A 26,380-nucleotide genomic window follows, 5' to 3' on the forward strand; every position below is an offset into this window, starting at 1 on the left:
ATACTGGGTTGTGTGCTAGGGAATTCGGCAAGCATGAACATGGCCTTGTAATGTTTGGGTACATACATGAAGTCCAAGATTAGGTACCAGCTGTTTCCATGAGTATTAGGATAGCTGGCTTAGGATCTAGCAGGGGCTTTGAATGCCTGGTACAAAGTTGGAGGCCCTTCTGCGAGGGGAAAGGGGAAGAAGCTGCCAGTCCTTTGCAGAGTTGTATTTTGACAAGTCTCTTCTTTTGGTTGAAGGGAATTCATTTGTCTCAGCCAGGTTTTTGCCAGGCAACACGGAAGAGAGCTCCTGGGATTGTATTCAGCCGGACTTGGGCATTCCTCCACATTTTATAATTTTAGAGAATGGGAACAGTTTATATTATGTAAATACACAATTTTCTTGAAATTAATCCATTAGTTCATTAAGAATTCCAGTAGGAATTTACCAGGACCCAACAAGTTGATTTTAAAAGCCATAAAGGAGGTTAAAGTGCCAAGAATGACTTGTGATCCACGTGGATTTGTTTTCAAAGTAAAGTAATCAGGGTCAGAGGTCTTATGCCTGTCAAAAAAGACTGCAATATTGCTGCTATATAGCATAAAATAGAAGACTTACCTCTCTGGCTTAGCCACAAAGATTTAGGACTAGATGGAAGAAATACTTTGAGAAAGATGGGTTGAGAGAAGATGGATTGGAAGATAAGTGAGACAGGTACAAATACAGGACTTTTAGTATTTCAATTACTCCTTCTCATTTTTGTCTCACCAGCTGTTGCATTCTTTGTCTGCATAATTACCTAATCTTTAAGTTCTTTTAAATAGAAATTAGGGTTTAGGGGAGAGTCTGATATACTGCTGCCATTTACTGCAGATAGACTTTCGTTCTTAATGCTTGCTTCTGGGAGAGTGATTATTTTCTACACCAAATAAGAGTATGATCTAGATTTTAGAGAAGCATCTGCAAAAGGCTGACTCTTCTAACCAATGATTAGGAAATGTGGCCACTGATTCCAAGTTACTTGAAAGTAAAAACTTGGTTATCACTACAAAGGTAATATTGCAACAAAGATTTTAAAAGCACATCTGAGTAAATGTCCTAAGAGAAAGATGACATAACAATGGATATAGTATTATGCCGTGACTTATAATTATGTATGTATATTTGTTTATTTCTCCTGTGCTGTCTCCCACAACCCCCCAATTTTGGAATACACCTTCATTGTTTGTATGACCAAACTTCACTTGGTACATCAGTGGTATTGAAACAGTGAACATTGAATTCTGCAAGATCGTAATTGAAATACATGAAATTCTAGTTTAATTGATCAGTATGTGTGATGACTTTGGATTATGTGATCACAATATTATTTCAGTTCAAATTAGAAAATTTTAGATTTTAGAAGTGTGTGCAAATAGAGGTTTTTAAATAGTAATAGAAGAAAAGAATTTGATTCCTAGAATTTTCTAATTAACTGTTTTGTTTTGCTTCCAGCTCACTCCTTCAAACCAACAGCATAAAACTGATGAAAGGGGCAGGGCTAATTTGGGAGTGTTCAGTGTTTATGCTCCTAGGTAAGAACTGAAAGTTTGATAGTTATTGGTATTATAGAGATTGATTTTTTGTTATTACTTGATGAAGTTTAGAGTAATAGCTAGCCTTCTACTTAGTGTTAGTCAGGAGTTGGAACTGACAGGATTAGAGAGGTTTCCTAAATGAGTTAAACTTTGTATAAATTGTCTTAGAATTTTTAGTTATAACTAATGCAGTTTAAACCCCTTTCTCCCCTTCCCCCTTTTTTCTTTTTAGAGGAGAACATATTATGCAGGTTAAAGCCATCTATAACAAGAATACTATAGAAGGACCTATAATTAAGTTAATGATTCTTCCAGACCCTGAAAAACCCATTCGTCTCAATGTTAAATATGACCAAGATGCTTCCTTTTTAGCAGGGGGTAGTTTCACCGGTGAGTAATTCACAGTTTTAAAATACATTTGTAGTGACAGTCTGCTTTTACATTAGTGGAATAAATTATTTATCCCAAGTGTTCAGCATGATAAAAAAGCAATCATGTTATGGCTTTTTAAATGGCAAGAAAAGTACATTTGACTTAGGTATATCTTCCCTCACCCCTATATCCTACATTCCTTTAATGGTTAAGAATGAATTAAAAGTTCATACATAAACTGATAGCTTAAGGTAATTCAGTTTGTGTTTGTTCTTTCACTGAATTGTGAAATTCTGCAGAAGTGTGAACTGCTAAATGTCAAGAACTGTACGAGTATGTTCTCCTAAATACGGTGCAGTGTTGAACCAAACAGAACTGAGACTGTTCAACTTACTTTGGATGGAAATACATCACATCACAATTTATGATTAAAGATATTTCAGAACAAACATATGCTAAATACCTACTAATGTCCATCCACTATACTGGGCTCTTAGTTCCAGTGAGTATGACAGTTTTCAGTGAATTCAGTCTAATGTAGGAGACAATCAACTAAGCAAATGATTTCAGTGTAATATGGCACGTACCAAATCAATAGGAAATAGTATTTGCTTTATAGAGGTAATATTCTTGAAGACTTTGGTTTTCTTGAATGGATGAATTCATATTCATAGTTACAGGAAGTGAAAGAAGCAGACCAGAAAGTTTCAATTGAAATATTAACGATAATTTTAAATAATTAAGTTACATATATACATAACCTTTGTACTTGGAGTTTGAAATCTGTTAGGGGAGATAAGACCTATTTCTTGTGATTAAAAAACTGACAGGTAACAAGTGAATATTACAGATGATAAGTATATGGGGACTATTATACATAATAATAGTTTAGCTACCATATGCTATTGAAAATCATAAAAGAAGGTAAACATTGCATTCTCAGAATACATAAAGCGTGTAGATTTGTAACTGTTTGGCCTATTTTAGGTTGCTGAGTACCCACAGTCCAACCCTTTTGATCTTGCATGGCAGACTGTGACAGTAAGACAAAGGACTGTTGATGGCAGAGATGTATTTATTAGATTTCTGTGGGAAATTTAGCACTAGAGAGTTATCTGTCATGATTAATAACTTCTATGAACAAACTGTTGGGGAAGACTAAAGAATAGTTTTATTTCTCCATCAGAATTTTATTAACGTTTAAACAAGATGTATGCCCTAAGACATAAAATTATTTAGCCAAATCCACTAATTGAACTAGAAAGAAAATAATTTTTTAATGTTCACCATTACAGATTTTATGATTACTGTTATTTCTGAAGATGACAGTATCATTAAAAATATTAATCCAGCACGTATTTCCATGAAAATGTGGAAACTGTCTAACAGTGGGAACCGGCCACCAGCAAATGTGAGTCATAGAAAGCATTTCAGAAATTAAAAATAGCTTATATTTACCATAAAATTATATGTAATTTAATGTAAAAATGCAGTGTGTCAATACTGGAGAGCTAGAAAGTAACTCATTCCATCACTTGGGATTTTAAAAAAATACATCAGAGTATTATTCAAAATTATATCTGGGAGAACAGTAGCACAAGGCAAAAAAAACCACTGAATATCACAATGAGGTAATACAGAAAGAGATGTGATTGAAAGAGACATGATGGATAGAATGCAGAGTAAAGGAGCATAGAGTGGAGAGAACAGTTTGAGAGTCTAAAGCAGCGTAGTCCAGTAGAAATACAACACTAGCCACAGATGATGTTTAACTAGTAGCCACATTAAAAGTGCAAAAAGAAAAAAGTAAAATTAATTTTAATATAGTTTTAGCCTAATATGTCAAAAGTAACCATTTCAACATGAACTCAGTATTTTAAAATTTGCTAATGATACTTTACTTTCTTGTACCAAGTCTTTGAAATTTGATATATATTTTATGCTTACAACCCCAATAAGCTGTTATCTTAAAATTATGTTACCACTGTAACGATCTGTTGTGTGTCCTTTAATGACTGTGTATCTTTCCACTGTGAGTAATCTCACTATGGTGTCATACATGCATTGTAAAGGGATGTGTGTGTGTGTGTGTGTGTGTGTGTGTGTGTGTGTGTGTGTGTATTTATCAATCCTAATGTGATCTGGATTCACATTTGATGAAGGTAACATAAATTTTCATCCTCAATACACTGTGTTAACTTTGTGATTTATCGCTCCCCACTTCTTTCCTACTTCTTCTAGGCAGAAACATTTAGCTGTAATAAAATAAAAGATAATGACAAGGAAGATGGCTGCTTCTACTTCAGGTATTTCTCAAATCATTTCATTTTTTTTTTACATTTTTTTGTTACAGAGTTAATCATCCTTGGCAACATTTGCCTTCTCAGCTAGAGTAGGGAAAAATAATTCATGATTGAATACAAAATGTTAATATCTCCTAATTTTTTGGTCAGGAAATTTTTTGAAAAAATGTTTTGTTTGTCTGTAAACATTGTAAAAAGGTTTTGGGAAAGACTGTTGTGATAGATACACTTGCTTTCAAAACTATCAAAAGCAGCAGAGGAATTACGTTGTCAGAGCACTTTATAATATCTTATTTTATAGGGATTTCTATAATTCTAAACTTAAGATTTTACAGAGTAAAAAAGCTGAACTAGTGTTTTATTAACTATTTGACTTTGAGTGTTGCTTCTTTTTTCTGGACCTGTACTTTGAAATCTGAAAAATTGTTTTGAATAGATGATGTCTAAGGTTTCTTTTACTTATTTATTAGAAATGTCTTTTTTGCTTTTGGACTAATAATTGCTTTGTTTTATTTCTTTAAATATATTAGTCTCTTAAGCCTAGTATAGAAAACAGAAGATATAATTGTAAACCGTTGTTAACATTACTATCAGCATTTACAATTGCGTGTGTATTTACCTTCATTGAGATCTTTATTTTTACGTGTGGCTTTAAGTTACTGCCTATATTTCTTTCATTTAACCTTACAGGACCCTCTTAAACATTTCTTCTGGCCCAAGTCTCGTGGTAATAAACTCCTTTAGCTTTTGTTTATCTGAGAATGTCGTGATTTCTCCTCTACTTTTGAGGGACAAAAAAGTAAAGTTTTTTTAGTTTTGCTGGATGTAGGATTCTTGGTTGACTGTTTCCTTCTTTTAGGACTTTGAAAACATTGACCCACAGCCTTCTTGCTTCCAAACTGTCTGATGAGAAAGCTGATCACCTTATTAATGATCCCTTGTATATAATAGATTCACCTTTCTCTTGCTGCTCTCAATATTCTCTCTTTTTTATCCTATGAAAGTTTGATAATGTGTCTTGGTGTGGGTCTCTTTGAATTTATCTTACTTAGAATTCCTTGAGCATCTTGGATATTTATGTTCATGTCTTTCATCAAACTAGGGAAGTTTTCGCCCATTCTTCAATATTCTCTCTGCCCTCCCCTTCTCTCTTTTCTCCTTGAACTCCCACGATGTGTTTATTGGTCCACTTGGTGATGTGTCAGGTGATGTCCTTAGGCTCACTTCACTTTCCTTCAGTCTTTTTTCTTTTTGTTCCTCAGACTGTAATTTCCACTGTCTTATCTTCAAGTTCGCTAATTCTTCCACCTGCTCAAATCTGCTTTTCAATACATGAAGTAAAATTCTCACTTCAGTTATTGTACTTTTCAGCTCTAGAATTTGTTTTTGGTTTAAGTTTTCTAATCTCTTTATTGGTATTTCCTTTTTTTTCATACATGATTTTCTTGACATTTTTCACATCTCCCTTTAGTTCTTTGAGGATCTTTAAGGTAGTTGTTTTAAAGTTTTTGTCTAGTATATTAGCTACCAGGTGTTTTTCAGGGACAATTTTGATTGGCTTATTTTTTCCTTTCAATGGCCCATACTTCTCCATTTCTTTGTTTGCCTTGTGATTTTGTTGTTGTTGAAAACTAGACATTTGAATCTAATAATGTGGTAACTCTGGTTGAGATTCTTTGCCTTCTCCAAGGTTGCTGGTTATTGTTTTGATTTTTCGTTTGTTCTGTTTTAAATTGTTGTAGGCTGTTTCTCTGCCACAGATCAGGCTTAAGTGTAAACTTAAGGTCTTTTCGGGTCTTTTCTGAGCCTTTTTCCTGAGCAAGTGAGTTCACTTTCTGATTTTTCCCATATATGCAGTATTTTTTGTTTGTTTGTTTGCTTTTAATGTCCTTTAATGTCTGGCTTCCAAAAAGAGAAAAATGAAGAGGGGCAGGAAAGAGTGCTGGCCCTTTAAATCCTCCTAGGAGTTGCTTAATCTGGAGGATATAGGTCTTGGAATGTTGTGGGTTGGTGCAGTAACAGTGGCTGCTAGCATTTTTGTTGTAACTCTAATCAGAAACAGCAAACAGAATCTGTATTCCCAATATTGGGAGGATAGGGTCCACTTTTGCCTACCCTGGTTCTTGTGAGCGCCATACAGACTGCTCCAGGAACATGTACAGAGCTACCTGCTGTGGGGCTGGGAGGTGGGCAATGAGTAGCTGATACTGTGTATGCTAAGAGCTGAAATTGAGTAAAATTAACTAGAATTTACCATCCAGGTCTTCAGGCTTGCTGGAAGTGGCAAGCCTTCCATAGCCTCCAGGTTTCCAAAATAGATTATACTGGTGCCGTCATTGTCTAGATGGGGAGACAGATTCCTGATGCTACCTACTTCTTGCCATCTTTTCAGAATCCTCTCTAAGGTTTCTCTTATTTTAAAAATTATTCAAATCATCAGTAGGTTCAGAATGTTCATTATATTAGTTCAGTTCTTTTTCAGACTGACTGTACTGAAGGGCTAATTTTTGTTTTTTAAAAAATTTCCAATCTGTCATAGACTGATGGGTTTTGTGTGTGTGTGTGTGATTTTGTACTTTATTTTTTATTGCGGTATAGTTGATTTACGATGTTGAATTATTTGCAGGTGTACAGCAAAGTGTTTCAGTTATATATATCAGTTAAATATATGTATACACATGTATATGTACATTCTTTTTCAGATTCTTTTCCATTATGAGTTATTAACAAGCTACTGAATATAGTTCCCTGTACTGTACAGTAGGTCCTTGTTTTTTACCTTTTTTATGTATAGTAGTTTGTAATATGTTAATCCCAAATTGCCAGTTTATCCCTCCCTCCCTTCATTTTTTTAAAGTTCTTTCAGTGTGCACTTGTCAAGGCAATGTCAGATTACTATATGTGTGTCTAAATACTCTTGAGTTTTGTTTTCTTGTGACAGACTAGTAACAAATACGAAGTTTTAAATATTTGCACACTCACCTGTGAATAATGATGAGGTTTATTACTTTCTAGTCCTTAGACATTTTATTTCTTTTTCTTGCCATACTGCACTGGCTATATCTTACAGTAAAATGTCAAATGGACGTGATAAGAGTGATTATTCTAATATCATTCCCAGTCCAAAAGGGGCGTTTCAGCATTTTACCCATAACTGTGATGTTGGCTTTACGGTTTTTATTTTGGTGTCTCTATTAGATTGGTCATTTGTAATCATTACTAAAAGAATTATTGTTTATCATGAATTGACATTAGATGATGACATTTCATCATCTGTTGAGGTGATATATAATACTTTTCCTCTTTCTCAGTGTGATAAATTACAGTACATTATTTTTCCGAACGTTAATTTAGCCTACCTTGCATTACTGGAATAAATGCAATTTTATCATGATGTATTACTTCTTTTATATATAAGTGGATTTGTTTTGCTGATATTTTGTTTGGGATTTTTCCATCTACATTAATGGGTCAAGGTTGCCTGGATTTTATGTGTATATATTTTCTTTCCAGGTTTGATATCTAGGTCATGTATGCCTCACAAAAATAATTAGAAGAAGTGATCCCTAGGTCTTAGTTTATTCTCTGGAAGATCTTGTGTAAGAATATCATCGTTTCTTCCTTAAGTATTTTGTAGATTTCATTAGTGAAGCCATCTGAGCCTGGTGTTTTTTGAGAGAAAGGTGATAGTTATGCATTAATTTTCTTCAAATACAGCAATTACAGAACTATTTGTATTTCTTGTGTCATCTTTGGTCAGTTTTGGTAACTTGTAATCTTCTAAGAATTTTTCAGTTTTATCTAAACTTTCTAATTTGTTGTTCATGATATTTTGTATTGCTTGTAGGATCTGTAGTTCTCTTTTTTATTACAAAGTATGTAACAAATTCATATAGGCAATAGTACTGACATTTTAATTAACTGCTCTCTTTTTCTCTCATGCTTTTCTTTGTCACTGCAATGGTAGCTGACTCTTCATAGCCTAAGAACACAGTAACATACTCTGGTACAGCATAATATATAGTCACTTAGAATGCAATGTGACTGATGTTGATCTCTCATTCTTGACATCGGTTATTTGAATGTTCTTTTTGTTGTTTATTTAATCTTACCAGGATATTTCAATTTTGTAGGTCTTTTCAAAGAACCTGCTTCTGGCTTTTTAAAACTTCCTGAGATGATTGCTTAGCTCATTTATTTTCACCTATATATACATATATGTGTGTGTCTGTACATACACATGTGTACATAACTAAGTATTCGTATATATGTATATAGAGCTATAAATTTCCATCTGAGCTTGGCTTTAGGAATAGTCACAAGTGTTTTTACATTGTGTTTTCATTATTATTTGCATCAAGATATTTTCTAGTTTTCGTTGTGATTTCATCTTCTACCCATGGCTTATTCAGAAATAGATTGTTTAATTTCTAAATTATGGGATTTTCTTACTCTCTTTTATTTAGTGATTTCTAACTTAATTCCACTGTGGTCAGAGAGCCTACCTTGTATAATTTGAATCCTTTGAAGTTAATTGACATTTGTTTTTATAGTATGTGTATACAGTCAATATTTGTACATATTCCATGTGGACTAGAAAATGTATACTGCATTTGGAGTACAGTCTTTCATGTTTATTAGGTCAAAGTCTGTAGTCATTTTGTTTGATTTTTCTATCTACATACTGCTATTTCTATATACATATAGAAAAATATGGTCTGCTTTCCTAGCAGTGTGGTAAATCTCCTAGTATGAGTGTGGATTTGCCTATTTTCTCTCAGTTTTGTCAGTGTTTACTTACTCCGTATTTTGAGGCCATTTTATTATTTACTTTCAGACTTAGATTACTGCAATTTCCTGGCAGATTTTTTTTTTTAATAATTTGTGTTTTAATTGAAAAGTTTAGATACTACATACAATTATGACAGTGCTTGCTTTTGAATCTATTACTATTTTTTATTTAATCCAACTATTCTTATTTTCTATTCCTCACTGACTTGAATTTATGTAAAATTTTTTTCTTTTACTATTTTCTCTTTCTCTCTCTCTCTCTCTCTTTCAGCATACATAGTTGACATACCAGTGTCTAAAAGATAATTCACATTTTGTACCCTCTTCTTGGTCTGTGCATGAATCTTAGAGCACTTAAACTCCATTTTCTCTCTCCCAACTTACTTACCTTTGTTGTGTATATTAAATGCACTGGTGCATTATTATATAGTCAGTGTTCATTTAGATCTACTGACTCATTTATCCTTTCTGTGAACCTTCAAATCACAGCTTTCCTCTGGGATCATTTTCCATCAGAGGAAGTTCCTTTAATATTTTCTAGTGCACAGCTGCTGGTGACAGGTTATCTCAGTTTTACCTGAAAATGTGTTTATTCCAACTTCATATTTGAAAAATGTTTTCCTGGACATAGTTTTCTAGGTTGTCAGTTTCTTTCTTAACAGCACTTTCAGGCCATGCATCACTATCCCATCATCTCTGTTGAGAAATTGATGATCATTCTTAACTGTTGTTATCTTGAAAAGTAATTATTTCTCCTATTTAAATTTTTTTGGGGGGTAGGAGATAATTCAGTTTGTTCGTTTTTATTTTTGGAGGAGGTACTGGGGATTGAACCCAGGACCTCATGCATGCTAAGCATGCACTCTACCATTTGAGCTATAGCCTCCCCCTCAAAGCACACATTTTGCCTTTTTTGTTTGTTTGTTTTATGGGGGTGTAATTAGGTTTATTTATTTACTTATATTTGGAGAAGGTACTGGGGGTTGAACCCAGGGCCTTGTGCATGCTAAGCATGTGCTCTACCACGTGAGCTCTACCCCCCCACCCCAATGTCTTCTTTTTTGGTTCCTTTGAGTTTGGTTTTCGCCAGTTACATTGGGACATGCATATGTGTGGATTTGTTTTTATTTATCCCATTTGATTTTCGCCAGCTTTGAATCTGTGGTCTTTGTTCAGTTCTTTAAAATTGTTAGCCGTTATTTCATCAAATACTGCTTCTGCCTCATTTTTTCCCTCTTCTCCTCCTGACACTCTTAATTACATGCACATTTGTCCTTCTTATAGTATTCTCTCTTAGCCTCTTTGTGCCACATTTTTTTGTCTTTTCATTCTAGATTTTGCTTCTCAACTACCTTCAGTTAATCCCTATTCACTGGTGTCTATTTGCTGTTAAATTCACCTTTGCATTATCCATTTCTGGTTGGTATTTTTAGTTTGCTTTTTTTTTTTTTTTTAAAGGATCCAGTTCGTTGTTGGAATTCTTAGTCTTGTCTTCTATGACTCTGAGCAGTGATCAAAATTTATTAAATCTGTCTAGAGTTCCTTTCAGTCTGTTTTGATTGTCTCGTTTCTGTTGGTTTTCATTCTAATTCTTGCCTCTTCATGAATCTGTTTGTTTGGTTTTTACCATACATTTTATTTATGAATATTTGTAGAAATAATATAAAGTCTAAGAAGTTAATCTTTCTCCACATACAGTTTACATTTACTTCTGTCCATTGTCTGAGCCACTAGTGGTCTGTTATCATTTCAGTCCATTTTCAGAGATTGAGATAATTCAAAGCTGAGTTGCTTTTCCCTTGCGATCCTGTCTACTTTAGGTCCACTTCTGCTCCTAGAATGTTCTCCCAGGAGTCAAGCAGCCTTACATATGAAACTCACCTCCCAGAGTCTCCCCACTGTCTTACATCCTGCTGAGTCATTTTTCACTCTGGCTTATGATCTCTCAAACATCTTCAGGCAAATATCTTTTTTAATATGGTTGTCTTCATCAGGAAGGATTGGTCTGCCATTTGGAAGCAGAAGTCTTATTTCATTCTTACTAAAACTTTATTAGGAATTATCCCCAGAGAAACATGGCTTAGAGAAAGGCTACATAATTTTCTCCAAGATTGTGTATATGTTGCAGTGCAGAATATCATTTCAGATATATATTAAAAGCCTTTATTTACTGCGTTATGCCAGTATTTTGAGAATATGAATGACATGCAGAGCCACCTTAGAGATCATGAACCATACTGCACATATCATCCAAGGTATACCATAGAATGTCATTCAGATAATCATTGTGTTTGTGACCAAAATATTCTACAAGACTGTCTCTTACTAGATACTGTGTTCTTTATTGGTAATTAAATCACAATAAATGTTTAATATAGAGAGAGTTAAATATTTAGAATAGTACTTGAATGGAAAACAAAGCAATATAAAAAGATCAGGATATTCTTTACTTTTGAAATGCAAGACTGAGTTGGAAATTTGGGGAGAAATTAAGCAAAATTCACTTGATACATAATTCATTGGTTTTTGTGCTTACTACTCTGTCAACTTTATATTGCTGTTCTTTCCTTTTTGCCACATCCAGCGTTTGTGTTCTAGATGTTTTGTGAAAGAGTGTCCAGGTAAGAGAGATCCAGAATTAAGCTTGATAATGCAGGAAATACTTGGTGAATGAAGGTGAATCTAGTAATAGTAACTCTCTTCTTTCTCATTTACTTTTTGTTCAAGGAACAGCAATGTTAATGCTTTGAATTTCTTCCCCTCCGTTTAAAAGTTATCGGTGATCTTATCTTTCTTTTTAACTTAGGGATAAAGCAATTCCTAACAAAGTGGGAACATATTGTATCCAGTTTGGCTTTATGATGGATAAAGCAAATATTCTTAATAGTGAACAGGTTTGTTTACTCCTTTTATACATTGCAGTTAGCTTTAGCTTCCCATTTTCTTGCTTTGTTGAGATATGTTTTGTTTAAAATTGGATTAATTATTGGATGAAAAGTATAAATAATGCCATCTTCAGCAATTTTAGAATAAATATATATAAGTTATGCTGATTAATTTGACCTGATGCAAAAGTTACCTTTCCATCCCCCTTTATATCAAGGACTCAATTAGTCAACATTTTAATCTATATTGTGGTAAGGTTGCTCCAATCATACGTGAAAATTTTTCAGTTAATAACATTTCAAGTACTAGGATTCTGGATAATGAAGTTTAAGGTAGTTTTAACATACACCATCTCCATTCATTATCGTTAGTGCACTAAATTTTTAAAAATTGCCTGTGTTTTTAAGTGTTTCTATATTTGTTCTTAGATGGTTAACATTCAAAAATTAATCTGATATGCCTTTTATCCTGCATTTTTTAAAGTTTTAAGAGTTTATTGGAGGTACGTTTTAAAGTAATATTTCATTTATTATGTGCTATTTCTTCTCTTCCTCTTTAAATACTAAACCATCAGTGTATTGTTAATCAGAATGCTTCTTTTGTTTTGTAAGATTATAGTTGATGTTCTGCCTAATCAACCTGTGAAGTTAGTTCCTGAAATACAGCCAGCTACACCAGCTGTTTCAAATGTTCGCTCGGTTGCCAGTAGGACCTTGGTCAAAGATTTATACCTTCATATCACGGTAATGTTTATTTACTTCCAAATTACGAAGAGTAACAACAAAAATTATTCCTAGTTTAAGAGTGCAGGGTAGTTATTGCAGAATCAGATCTTGATTATTCAGTTAAGTTTATAGGAAGCATTTGTGCAGATGAATGAAATATTTATAAATATCTTTATACTTGAATACAAATAGAGAATGAATAATTTTATATGTAAAATAAATCCAGATATGCTAAATAGGAATGACTCATGCAGAAACCTTTCATAATTTATACCCTTAAAAAAGGTACTCTTATTATACTTTATACCCCTATTTCATGTATGTATTTTGAATGTGTGGGAAGTAAGTTGATTCCTCAAGGTCCACTTCACTGAGGGCAGGAGGTAATTAAGTATTTATTTTGAAGAGATCTGTTCCCATGACTTATACTGAGCTCCTCAAAGCTTCTGGTTACCGAGAGAGTAAGCAGCAATAGGGCTGCCAAGAACATTAACAAAAACACATAAAACACTTTAACAGGACTTCTTCTTTATGAAGAGTTTGGCTGATGGAATATGTAACTCCTTCAGTGTAATTTTCTTGTTTTAGACACAAAAGTTGTTCTTAAACTAATCTTCCATAGATCAGTACATAGGTGCTGAAGTTACATAACAGATTTTTTTTTAAATTTTCTGATTCATTTCAACTTCATTTCATCTATCCAAGACCAAATAAAATGTAACATCTTGTCCCATTTCTAGTAGATCTAGGATTGATGCTTTGCTGTTATTATCCCATAAAAAAAAAAAAAAGAGTAAAAGGAGTTGCTATGACAGGGTCTTGCTGTGTCAGAATGTTCTGGGTTCTTATTGCCTTGGGGAACAGCCCCAGCTTGACCCCCTTCCTGTATAGATAAGGACACATTTTTAAATGGGAGTCCTTTTAATACAGCAAGTTGGGAGCCATTGTATTAGATGGAAGCCTCTGGTTCTTTTATGGTTTCTAGGATTTCCTGCCTGTAGAACACTTACTCTGAGAATTAAATTCTATATTTAGAGTAAGAATTTAATTTAATATTTGGGGCCTTACAAATTGGTCATATTTCTGATTTGTACATGTCCTTCATTGGGTTTATTCTTCTTTCCACTTCTAATTGGTTACTTTCCATTGTTTACTTTCAGGATGCCTACAACAATCGTACTGGAATTGATTTGGTTGGCACTGTAATGGCTACCATCAAAGGTTCTAATGAGGAAGACGACACACCACTCTTTATTGGGAAAGTGAGAACACTTGAATTTCCCTTTGTGAAAGGTTCAGCTGAAATCACGGTAATTTTTTTCTTTTGGTAGATAAGTTTTCTATATTTAATAGTTGAAACTGCAGTGTTACAGTACCTGTTCTTTTGTATGTGTAACTCTGAAGATGTTCTAATATAGCATTAAATTGGAAAGTCAGCTGAAATATTTTGTGGTATTACTCTAAGCTATTACACATTGAACCCAGGATCACTGTTACTACTGGAAAGACTCTCTTTTTCACTGCGGATGACTGTTTTCTGTGATTATAGTGATTTTTAACGTCAGTGACAAAATGATATTTATGTTTCACTGAAAAGCTACCATTCTATGGATAGAAATAGGATAATGCATAGCCTAGGTAAAAACATACACATAAGGTGCGGGGAGGGTATAGCTCAGTGGAAGAGTGCTTGCTTAGCATGCACAAGGTCCTGGGTTCAATCCCCAGCACTTCAATCAATCAATCTAATTACTTCCCCCCCAAACCAAAAAAACCAAAGCAATAAAAAATAAAATGTGAACTAAACTTAAAAAAAAAAATCAAGTACATGTATATAAAAATAATTTTTAAAACTCTAAAAAAAGTACATGTATCAAGAAAAATTTAATAAAACAGCTTGTCTCTGCTCATTTTTTTCCAAAATAGAAATAACTTTACTTACATAAAAAATACACAGTTCAAGAACTTAAAAAGTAATCACTGTATTATCACTCTTTAGAGATACTGATGATTAACAATTCAGTGTATAATCTTCCACACTTTTCTGTATATACACTAACACTGCATGGATGTCCTGTGTGAATATGATTTACATACATGGCGGAGGGTATAAAATTACACTAATATAGAACTGTCCTTTCATGAAAATCTTATTTAACACATCCTTTATACATTTATTTACTAGTAAGTATAAACCTGTGTCATTGTATTGATGCTCATAATTTATTTGATCAATTCAAAGTGAAAATTTAGGGGTTTTTTCCCCAAGTCTTGGTAAGTTTTTGGGTTTTTTTGTTTGTTTGTTTGTTTGTTTTTTGGGTAGTATGCTCCACTACTGGTTTTAGTTTTTCAATTTTTTTTTGTATATATATATTTTTTCAAAGCTTGTTTTATCACTGTTGCTTCCATCATCTTTCTTCTATATATATATCCTTTGCACTTACCTGATTGCTAGAGAGAGAATTGGAGATAAGGTATGTACATTTTTAGCCTTTTGGTAGGTATTGCCAGTTGCTTTTCAGTTTATATTCCCACCAGAAGTATGCGTATGTTCTCATATTACCAACGCTGAATAGAATGGTTTTTAAAATTCAACCAAGCTTCCTATAGTTAAAAAAAATGTTTTTTTGTTACTGGGAAAGTTGAACATTTTTCATGTTTTTGACCTTTGAAGGATTGTCCCTTAACTCTTTTTCTTTTGAATATTCACCCCTGTCTTCCTAATTTTATATTAAAGATGTTAATATTTCTTTATAATTATGTATTATCTTTTTTCTGAGTTTGTGTTTTAGATTTTAGCTTTGTTTATATTGGAGCAGGAGGAAGGAAGGATTGTATTCACAGTGGTAGCTCTGGTATTCTTATGGTTTTAATCTTTGATCTTTTTATCTTATTTCAAATTTATTCACTAAATTTTTGAATATCATTTATTGACTAATTCTTCAGTGTCTTTTTTGTTGTTATTGCTAGTGTCTAGTTCAGTGCTAATATCACATTGTTTTAACATTAGGCCTACGACTGGGGAACCCTCCAGCTTGCACCTGGCCTACTATTAGACTTGGTGGTTCGTCTTGCAGTGACTGACCATTACAGCATTTCCACTTTAGTTTTCAACACATAAAGTTCTGGAGTTTTCATGTAAATATCTACATTTCTGCTTTATTTGGAGAATTCTAAAGGTCTGGTGATACTGGGCCAGGATTCTCTTAAGACAGCAGGATTTTCCAGTCAGCTGCATCCATGCTACTTTTCATCTCTTGACATTGAGGGCGAGTGTCAGCTGCTGCTTATATTTATACTTGTTCTTTTACATGTATTATAGTGGAGGATAAAGTGAAATTTTCTTGAACCCTAACAAAAATTAGGTAATGAAAGCCACATGTTGAAAAACAAAGACAAGGGGACAACATGTTGAACATGCAAAGTGAGTTTGCATTGGAAAAATACACCTAGCTCATTACCTATATGCTGTTTACCTATGTCCTGTTACCTTGGCCCCCCATAGGCATTTGAAGTGACTAACCCTGCTGTACATGTTTCTGACACATCTTACACATTAAGACGGTGACTAAGCTATTCCCCCACAGCTGCATACGGAATCTGAGCTTCATGTCATGCATATGAATTTCCACTAGAGGTTCCCCCCATCACACTGAATAAGCAGAAATCTCTCAGGACCTACTTGGCTCCTGGCCCAAATATTAATTTGGTAGCTCTGGTGAAGGAAGGGCTGTGGAATCTGAATTGTAACAAGCAGATAATTCTTATCATAAGGGACATTTGGAAACGCTGGCCCAGAACACACCTGGTATTTGTAAATGTTCCAAGTTTGCTTGAAAAGAGCATGTACTGCTTTCTTTAAAGTTATAATCTAAATTTATAATTGGTTAAGTTTGTTAATTGTGTTATTCAGATTCTTTATATTATTTGCCTACTTGATCTGGAAATTTCTGAACAAGGTATCTAACTTTATTCTGCTATGTACGTGTCCATTTCTCATATTCCAGGTTCCCATTTGTATATGGATCCAGTGTTGGACTCTTCCATTCTCTTCAGTTCTGTTACTGTGTTTCCTTTTTCCTTAATAAATTGTACATCATAGAGTACAAACTGTAAAACTTTGAGATAGGAAAGATCTCCTTAAACAAGACATAAAGGAAAGATTTTATATTTAACTATATATGAGGATTAATATATTAATGTAATATATTGAACATATTTTTAAAACTTCCTAAAGAACTTACTGCAAGTCAGTAAGCAAAAAGACAATCTAGTAGAAAAATAAATGACCAAAAGAATATGAACAGGCTGTTAATGGAAGAGAAAGTATAAATGACTAATAAAACAAGCATGACCTCAGTACTAATCAGGGGAATGCTGGTTAAAACAATAATTGCTGGTTGTTTTTAATACATCATTTTAGGGAAAAAAAGTACTTGATTGGTAATAAGTGTTGGCCAAGCATCAGGGGAGCTGGATATTCTTATACGCTAATGATGAGAGGATAAATTGATGTAGCATTTTTAGAGGTATATTTGATAACTACCTGTTAAACTTTTAACAAGTCATTATATTTCTTTCTGTTCTAGAGAACACACAAAGAAGTATTGAAAGATATTTTCTTTGCTGTATTATAAATAATTGCAAAAAATTCTAAACTAAATGTTCATCACCCAGTGAGAGGGTATTATGGTGTATTATGTCTATACTATGTGTAAATGTAAAAAAGAATGATATTTAAACATTGACTTGAATTGATTGACAGGCCAAATTGAGTGCTAAAAGCAAATTACTAAAGTATAAAGTGTATGTTATATTTTTTAAGTGCAAATAGTTTTATTTTTATATGTATTTATATTCATGTAAATACACTGAAAACAGCTTTCAGAAACTAAGTGGATTTGGTGGTTAGTTTAATGATGGACTTACAATTTTATTTTGTGGATTGTTCTACAGTGTTCTATCAATTTAGATTTTTAAGAATTTTACTTCTCTGTTAATTTTATTATTGTAGTCTAAAAAACAAAATGCCTACCACCTAATATTCCCTGAAAGACTGAAAAATTGTTTAGGATATAAATTATTTATATTGCATTATTTAATAAGTTGTATACTATGGTCTTAAAGTGTATCACAGGTTTCTCTGTGTGTGCATTAATGAAGAAAAATATATTTAAGAAAAAAAATCTTTAGAGCTTTTCAGGACCTCTTGTTTGGTCACCTGGGACTGGTGGGTCTACTTCCACGGTAACAGCTGTAACTTAAACTCAGCATTGGGCTTTGTGCATTTCTTTGTGATTGTTTTTATAACTTTCACACCATCAGCTGTTTCACACTGCTTCAACTTAAGAGGTTGAAATCAAGATTTTTCTAGTCAAGATAAAAGTGGCTACTGATATTGCTGGTCTGAAAGAAAGCATACTTTTTTCTTGTAATTTTCCATCGTATATATTTTTGGCATAAGCTGTTTATTGATAAGATAAATTGGCTTTCAAACCAGTACCAAAAGGTAAAAGTTGTATGTCTTGTGTGGTGCTGTAGATGTTTTGATGCATACTTAACAAATCTTACAGGTCAGTCGGTTTTGCCTTTTGCCTTTAAAATTTACCACTTACTTGAAAACAAAGCACAGTGAAATATATAACATTTATAATGCCTTTTTAAGTCCTGTTTTTCCTTACTGCTTTTTTCTCATACAGAGTCTAGTACTGGCAGAAAGTAGTCCTGGAAAGGATAGCACTGAGTATTTTATTATATTTGAGCCTCGGCTTCCAGCTTTATCAAGCACATTAGAATCATATATCCTACCATTCATGTTTTACAATGGTAAGTTTCTAGGGAAATAGAGAATTAAACTCTTAAGTTTGTGGTACTGTAGATAACTTTGTTTTGCTTTCTGCTTACATGGACTTACTAGTTACCTAGTCATGTTATGACCTTTTGGAAAAGTCAGTTTAAAAATTGAAGTAAATTATCTGAACTTTTTTCCTTAGACGTTAAGAAGCAGCAACAAATGGCAGCACTTACAAAAGAAAAGGACCAATTATCTAAGTCTATTATAATGTATAGAAGTTTATTTGATGCCAGCAAACAGCTTCTTGATGAGATGAAGTGTAAGTCATTTTGTGTTCAAAGGTAATAAAAAATTATGCTTTTGGGAATGGTGAGGTAGAAGGTTGAGACCATGAGATGCAAACATTGTCTTCTTTCCTGGACTTAGAAGTAAACTGCAGAACACAACAGAAAGGTGGTAGTGATGGTTTTATATTACTCATTCGATCTTTTGAAGATGAAGTATTCCTGCGTTTTAAATAAATTTATATCCTGCTTACCTACAAAAAATTGAAATTTTATTAGAAATCTGAATCTTTGGAAATTTAAGGGTTTTGACATAACAATAATAATATTTATATCTAGCTCTAGCATCTGCAAAAGATACTGGATGACAGTATCACTGAGAGGTGATGTGTGATTTAATGTTTAGTTTGAGCCATGGAGCTGTGTGTAGTTTACTTAAAAAATATCTGCAGCATATCACACTGTGGAGGTGTACAGGGCAGCACATACTGATGGAGAAATGGGTAACTTATTTTTAAGTCAATACATGGAACATTTACTTCAGTTTTTAAATGTGTTTTGTATAACATTAGGGCACTTGCTGAGTTGTGCTGTGTCATCGCTTCCCATCTGTCAAATTTTTTCACTGTGGTTTTTGGCGTCATGATAATTACAAAGTTTTGATTGGTTAACCAATAAATATGTACTGTCTTCATCCAAGTACTCACTTTTGTGTATCTATCCAAGGTCAAGGATATTTAGAAGATAATAGAAACTAAGTAGAGTAATGAGGTAATACGTAATTTGTAGCACTAAAAAAGAATTTTTTTTCAATAGAGGTACTGGAGATTGAACCTGGAACTTCGTGCATGCTAAGCATGCACTCTACCACTGAGCTGTGCCCACCCCTCTAAAAATTATTTTTATAAAGTCTTATTTGTTTCTTATAATAACCTTATACAATTATGTATAAAGTATGTTTAGTCATATGGATTAAGATTAAATGATTTATCCAAAATTACTTGTAATTTGCAATATAATATCATAATACCTCCTTTAGCTGTATTAATTTTGTTTTTCATTTTTGTGTATTGTGAGCCTTTAATTTTAGATTTTTAGTTTAATTTTAAATTTCTGAAATAGTCATTATTTTTCATTTTAGCATCAATCATTAGAAGGGAAAAAACAAAAGAGATTCAAAGTACATTTCAGAACTCTATTTTGGGGGCTATCACAAATTGTTTGTTTTTAATTTTAGGCCAAGTTGAAGAAGCAAAATTAAAAGAGGCCCAGTTGCGAAATGAACTAAAAACACATAATATTGACATTCCTATAACACAACAGGTACAATTTCCACGTATATGTGAAAGGTTTTTATTTTTCAGTTAAATTCTAGCCTATAATTTTTTTTAACCACTTTATTTTATTAGGAATGTTATGGGCACTTTTATTTTTGGGTACTAAGCCATATGTTGGTTATTGTCTGGTCACTACTAGACGTTAAAGTGGGCTGACAAAATGATGAAGCGGGCTCTTCTCAAGGAAATCACAGTTTGGTTCTAATCCAGTAAGTTAAATTAATAATACGCCAACTTGAGAATTTGCATTGAAGAGGCCTAAGTAATTACCAGGATATGTGATAGCAAAGGAAATGAGAGAAAGTAACAAAAGACAACAGATTTTTTTAAAACTTACATTCTTTTATGTGTATAACTTAAGGAGAGATCCTATTATAGGTCATATATTTCTCAGATTAAAAAAAAACATCAATGAGGACAATGCTTTACATTCCTATGGCCATATTCTTTTGAGAAACTGATGCCTGCTTAATAACTTTATGTTCTCAAGTTGTCCACATTGTTGGTTTTTCTCTGCTATTTTCTCTGCCTGGTGTAATAATTGTAATTGACCTTGCAGTTTATTTTTCTTTATAAATTATAGATGCCACACATTGAAGCACTTTTGAAGAGAAAGATATCAGAACAAGAAGAACTAAAGAAGAAACCTAGAAGATCATGTACTCTTCCAAACTATACTAAAGGCAGTGGAGATGTTTTGGGAAAGGTTTGTGTTTAAGCCTTTTAGGAGGCAGTACATTTTATTATCTTCTTTTTGTTTAAAATATGTTTTTAAATTACATTATAATAAAAACGTGTCAGGTTTTTTTGTAGTTTCAGATTTTTTCCAATGAACTGATTGCTCTCATTGCCATAATAGGGTTTTGGTAGAATTTAAGCTGAAGTGCATAATTAATTCCATAATTCTTTTTACTGTTGAGGGCTGTGTCAGAATTTAACATGTCTTAGTTTAAGCCTTGTGTACTTAGAGATTCTTTCATGTTACATGGCTTTACAGGTAGCCAGGATCTTGACATGTGACTCAAACTTCAGTGAGACAACAGAAGAGAGAAAAAGATAGCATTTTTCTGAGTTCTGAGTGTAACTGTTAACGAATAAATTCTGGGATACTCCTAGAACTTAAGAAAACAAATAAAAAACTTTATACATATTTGCTGCCAAGGGAAAGAATGCCATTCTTATTTCTATTCTTTCCCTCTATGGTTTTAACTTATGTCAAATGAATTTTATTTTCATTTTTATCCTAACATTATTCAATCCTGAACTTTCTGTTTTATTTTTTTTTCTGGATCAGAATTTCTGTTTGCAGTATTAGTAAGTTCTTTAGCTAGATTCTGGTTCTTTTCTATATATCTTTTATCATCTCCCAACACCTTCAGTTTTTAATGGTGTTAGGGTCTGTGGTATATGTGCTTATGTTTACTTGTTTAACTTCCATCTAATATGCATCTCAGCTTTCTGCTTTTACACTCTGTTTTAAAACTGAGGAAATGGAAACTAAGATACAAAGAGATTTTAAAACTTGTTCAAGGTTATATAGCTAACAAATAAGTATCGGACCCAGGGCTCAAGCCCAGGCATCTGACTCCAGAGTGAACATTATTCTACTTTCACAACCACAGCATGAAGTAGGCAGAAGAAACAGTTCTTATTTGTGACATTTAGGTTTCTTAAAAAGATACTGTATTATTATAGTAAAAGATCTACTTAGAAGGGTATGGTATATAACTATATTTAGGTTTAAATGTATTTTATGAATACTTTATTAATTAAGACATACTCCAATAATAGAGGTATTAAATGTAGAAAAGAAAGTACATTGTTAATTATCTGATAATATGCCAAATATTTTTATTTGGTCATTTGCAAAATTTACTGTAGTTTAATCTGTGGAACAGTTTTTTATAGCAGAAGAGACAGTTTAATATATTTAAGCCAGTAAGTTTTTACAGCTTGAGAATTTTTTCTTAATTCACACGAGTATTTCAAAAAAAGTGTTTTTGCTCCTTAGACTTGGGCTTTTAAAATATTTAATACAGAAGTTAGATATATATAAGAAATTTTTACTTGATTTTTGAAAATGGGTTACAGATTGCACACCTGGCACAAATTGAAGATGATAGAGCCGCAATGGTTATTTCTTGGCATCTGGCAAGTGATATGGACTGTGTGGTCACCCTGACCACTGATGCTGCACGTCGTATCTATGACGAAACCCAAGGTCGTCAGCAGGTGTTGCCCCTTGATTCTATTTATAAGAAGACTCTTCCAGATTGGAAAAGGTTAGGAAAAAATGAAAGCAATTATTTTTTTTCTGAAATATCTTCCATTTTTTTTTATCAAATCACTGAATTTAAAAATGATTTCTCTAAACGTTGCCTACAACAGAGAAGTGACTCAAATTATCTACATTATTTTTGCCTTCATCACAAATACACATACTTCACTAAGGTCAGTATTACAGTATGTTTGATCATATATGCTGACCATGTTTAAAATGCCAACCAAATGTTGTTTGTATAAATGGCAGATATGCACACATGCACATGCACACACAAACCCAAAACATTTATTTGGCCTTTGTAGCAGGAAGGATGGTAAGATGGCATTATCATTAACAAAATATGGAGCACCTTTATTTGAAGTAAGGGTATAGATATGTATCTTTTGTCCTATTTATATCCTATGAAAACAAGCAACCATCATTTAGGTAGAGAGGGTCTATATTGGAATTGTCATCAGAAAAGTTGAAATGTAAGAGACCTAATCTAGTTAGGATGTTGCATCCTTGTTTTAATATATATCTGGTTTGTTTAAGTGTTTCAGCATTTGCTTTTCAAAATATGGTTTTAGGAAATAACCATGCAAACCAATTAGGCATTTTTAATCTAACTTCAAGTTTTATGTATATTCTGATTTTGACTGTTTTTTAAAATCTACCTTAAAAAGCTAAAAGGAAATGTGTTAACAAAACAAAAAATATTAAAATGTGTAACAGGTATTGACCAGTAGTTTTCTCAGATTCCTAAACAAAGCTTTGCAAGGCTGTCAGTTGGGTAGGAATGAGGACTTGAAGGAGAATAGGAACTAATATTAAGAGTTTACTGTGTCATTAAACTAACATTTTGTTTCATTTTGTAATCCAAAAGTAGACTGAGAAAACAGCTAGAATTTGAACTCAAATCTTTCTGCTTCTAAAATCTCCCACTCTGCTACTAGTCAGGACCCATTTTAAACAACATGGGAAATCCTTTCAGATCATAATGACTGTGTTGGTAAGGGTAATATGTTTTGTGAAAATAGTTTTCCCTCCAGGAGGTCCTCCCTTTTCTTTATAACCTGAGGACCAAGTTAAGAATCCTCAACGTACAGAAAGTATGAATCTGGTATTTAAGGCTAATACTTGCTCTAAAAACCAGTTACCCTGTCTTGGTGTTGTGCCTCTTAATGGGGTTGAGTTAGCTAGCTTCTAAAGCCACCCCGACCCTCTACTCCTACTTGCAAGATTTGGGAAATGGTACCATATGTGGAAGGAAAAAGCCTGGACACCCCAGTCAGCTTCCATGTCTTGAATCTCATTTTCCCTCTGGACTTCAGTTGCTCATCCTGTACACTGTGTGAGAGGGCAGCTAGCAGGCATACTAAGCTCCTTCCCTCCACGTATGCAGTCTTGGGCCTTTTCCTGCCCTCATCCATTCTAGGACCACTCTCCACATGGACAGTCATATGTCCTGGCATCCTCATTTAGGGCCAGCTTGAGAGGTCACCTTTCTCCTTTCTGTGTCAAACTAAACGAAGGTTAGTTTATGTTGATTTTACAAACTAATTAGAGATAGTAGTACACGTAAAACTAAGGAGATATTTTCATATGATAAATATTGTTTTCATTTCTAAGGCTGATAGTTAATCACTTAGGAGTATCACTTGTGCATGGGGAGTTGATTAACTAATCACAGAGATATGTAATATATTCATGCTTCTCATAGTATTTTTTTAATTAAAAGTTACATGTTTTGTAAGATACATGCACCCCAGTGTTCATAGCAGCTTTATTTACAGTTGCCAAGATATGGAAGCAACCTAAGTGTCCATCAGCTGGTAAATGAATAAAGATGTGTCACACACACATACACACACACACACACACACACACAATGGAATACTAAGCCATAAAAAAGAAGGACATTTTGCCACTTAACGGCAACATGGATGGACTTGGAGGGCATTACACTAAGTGAAATAAACCAGAGAAAGACAGATACTGTATAGAATCACTTATAGAATCTGAAAAATCCAACAAACTAGTGAATATAACAAAAAGGAAGCAGGCACATAGTTACAGAGAACAAACTAGTGTTTACCAGCGGGGATGGGGGAGAGCAGTACAGTGGTGGGGGCGTGGGAGGTACAAACTGGTGTAGGAGAGGCTGCAGGGATATATTGTGCAACACAGGAAACATAACCAAGATTTTATAATAACTATAAATGGAGTGTAACCTTAAAAATTTGTATTAAAAAATAAAATAAGATGTGAGGGGAAAAGTTGCATGTTTTGTTTAATATTTTTAAAAACATTTCTTTTCATTCAGACCTCTACCTCATTACCGAAATGGAAAATTGTATTTTAAGCCCATTGGAGATCCCGTCTTTGCTCGAGATTTGTTAACATTTCCAGATAACGTAGAACATTGTGAAACAGGTAAAAGAAATTATGATGACTTTATTTTATAAAGACATTACATTTGTGATACAAATATATAAAATATTGATTATGAAAATATGTTATTTAGCTTAAAAGTGATAGTTTTATTACTATTTACTTTGCTTATTTTTTCCTATTTTAGGAAAGTATTGAATAAAATTCTGATGTTAGCATTCTTTCTAAGAAAAATTTTAAAATTAATGTGTTAATACTTTTTAAAATCTGTTTTTTGAAATGTTTTGTATATATTAAGATTAAATAAAATTTACTATTAAGTTGCACCAATTGCTTTTCCCTTTTTGTAACATGACTAAATTTAAAGTTACTTATTTGAGTGGCACTCAGTTTGTTTATTGAATTTTTTAGTGTTTGGTATGCTGTTAGGAGACACCATTATTTTGGATAATTTGGATGCTGCCAATCATTATAGAAAAGAGGTATGTATTTGAATTCTTTTAAAATTTATAGCTCCAATTATATTTTTAAATCTTAATATATTAGACCCCTATATAGAAATTATTTTATGATACATGTGCCCATGACTAAGTAACCTTGTCAAAACCAGTTTAAATCCTAGAAATTGACAAGCAGCATGAAATTGGGCAAAATATGTGAGTGAATTTGCCAAGATGCAAATTAAAATGAGATGTTTTGGGGCTATGAACTTGTCTTTAAGACTCAAAATCGGTATTATTGATGGTGGGATTGAAAAAGAATACTCTCAGATAGTGTTGGAGGAAGTGTAATGAGGTGCAGCCCTTGTGTGTTAGTTGTTAGGGCTGCTGTAACAAAGTACACAGACCGGTAGCTTAGACAGCAGAAATGTATTGTCTCAGCTCAGCAGGCTTGAAATCCAAATTCAAGGTGTAAGCAGGATCCGTTCTTTGCAGGGGCTGTGAGGGAAGGATCTGTTCCAGGCCTCTCCTTGCTTTGTAGATAGTCATTTTCTTCTTGTGTCTGTTCTCATCTCTGCATATCTGTGTCTAGATTTCCCCTTCTTATAAGGACACTACCTACTGGATTAGATCCCACTCTTACGGCCTCAGTTCAACCCATATCACCTTTGGAGAGTGGTTTGGCAGTATAAATATTTCAGTTATCTGTTGCTACATAACAAAACACTTCAGAAGTTGGTGGCTTTAAACAGTAACAACATATTAGTTCCCATATTTCTGTGGGTTTCTCCAAGTAATGTTGGCTAGGTTCACTGGGATAGTGAAAGCTCCAAATGCCTCACTCACACGGTTGGCAGTTGATGCTGGTTGCCATCTGGGGATTCAGCTGGAGTTGGCCAGAGGCTCAGCTGGTGCTTTGTGCTGGGGTTAATGTTCTCACCCTCACTTGCAGGTGCTGTGGGAATGCCATTAAGGTTTTTAGAAACCTTTTTTTTTAGCTAAGAGGATCTAGAAAGCAATGCCTTCAGTCTTTCTGAAGTCTTAACGTAGGGACATCCTTGACTTAGTTTTGACTCTGAGGCCACATTTTACTGGCTGTGCACTGGATTTGATCTTAGCCCTGAGGCTCTCCATTTATTTTTCAAGAACATTTTGTTAACTGAACAGGCTGGGGAGGAAAAACAGTCCAGCCCTGCAAGTTCTGGGTTGGAAACATTTCCTTGAAA

The 26,380-nt window shown here is 33.5% G+C and overlaps 1 protein-coding gene across 2 annotated transcripts in view; it reads left to right on the forward strand.

Annotated features, from left to right (window-relative positions):
• Positions 1 to 26,380, forward strand: part of SMCHD1 (structural maintenance of chromosomes flexible hinge domain containing 1) — a 114,844-nt gene that overhangs the window by 71,977 nt on the left and 16,487 nt on the right. For both annotated transcript variants that reach the window (XM_031439119.2, XM_010976525.3), the window contains exons 31-44: positions 1,483 to 1,562; positions 1,798 to 1,955; positions 3,233 to 3,348; positions 4,179 to 4,243; positions 11,838 to 11,925; positions 12,529 to 12,660; positions 13,803 to 13,952; positions 18,342 to 18,468; positions 18,636 to 18,755; positions 19,958 to 20,043; positions 20,641 to 20,763; positions 22,149 to 22,339; positions 24,647 to 24,756; positions 25,126 to 25,196. In XM_031439119.2, coding sequence (XP_031294979.2) covers positions 1,483 to 1,562; positions 1,798 to 1,955; positions 3,233 to 3,348; positions 4,179 to 4,243; positions 11,838 to 11,925; positions 12,529 to 12,660; positions 13,803 to 13,952; positions 18,342 to 18,468; positions 18,636 to 18,755; positions 19,958 to 20,043; positions 20,641 to 20,763; positions 22,149 to 22,339; positions 24,647 to 24,756; positions 25,126 to 25,196 — 1,617 coding nt within the window. The remainder of the gene's footprint in view (positions 1 to 1,482; positions 1,563 to 1,797; positions 1,956 to 3,232; positions 3,349 to 4,178; positions 4,244 to 11,837; positions 11,926 to 12,528; positions 12,661 to 13,802; positions 13,953 to 18,341; positions 18,469 to 18,635; positions 18,756 to 19,957; positions 20,044 to 20,640; positions 20,764 to 22,148; positions 22,340 to 24,646; positions 24,757 to 25,125; positions 25,197 to 26,380) is intronic.

This window comes from Camelus dromedarius, chromosome 32 (genome assembly GCF_036321535.1).
Source record: "Camelus dromedarius isolate mCamDro1 chromosome 32, mCamDro1.pat, whole genome shotgun sequence".
Lineage (NCBI taxonomy): Eukaryota > Metazoa > Chordata > Mammalia > Artiodactyla > Camelidae > Camelus > Camelus dromedarius.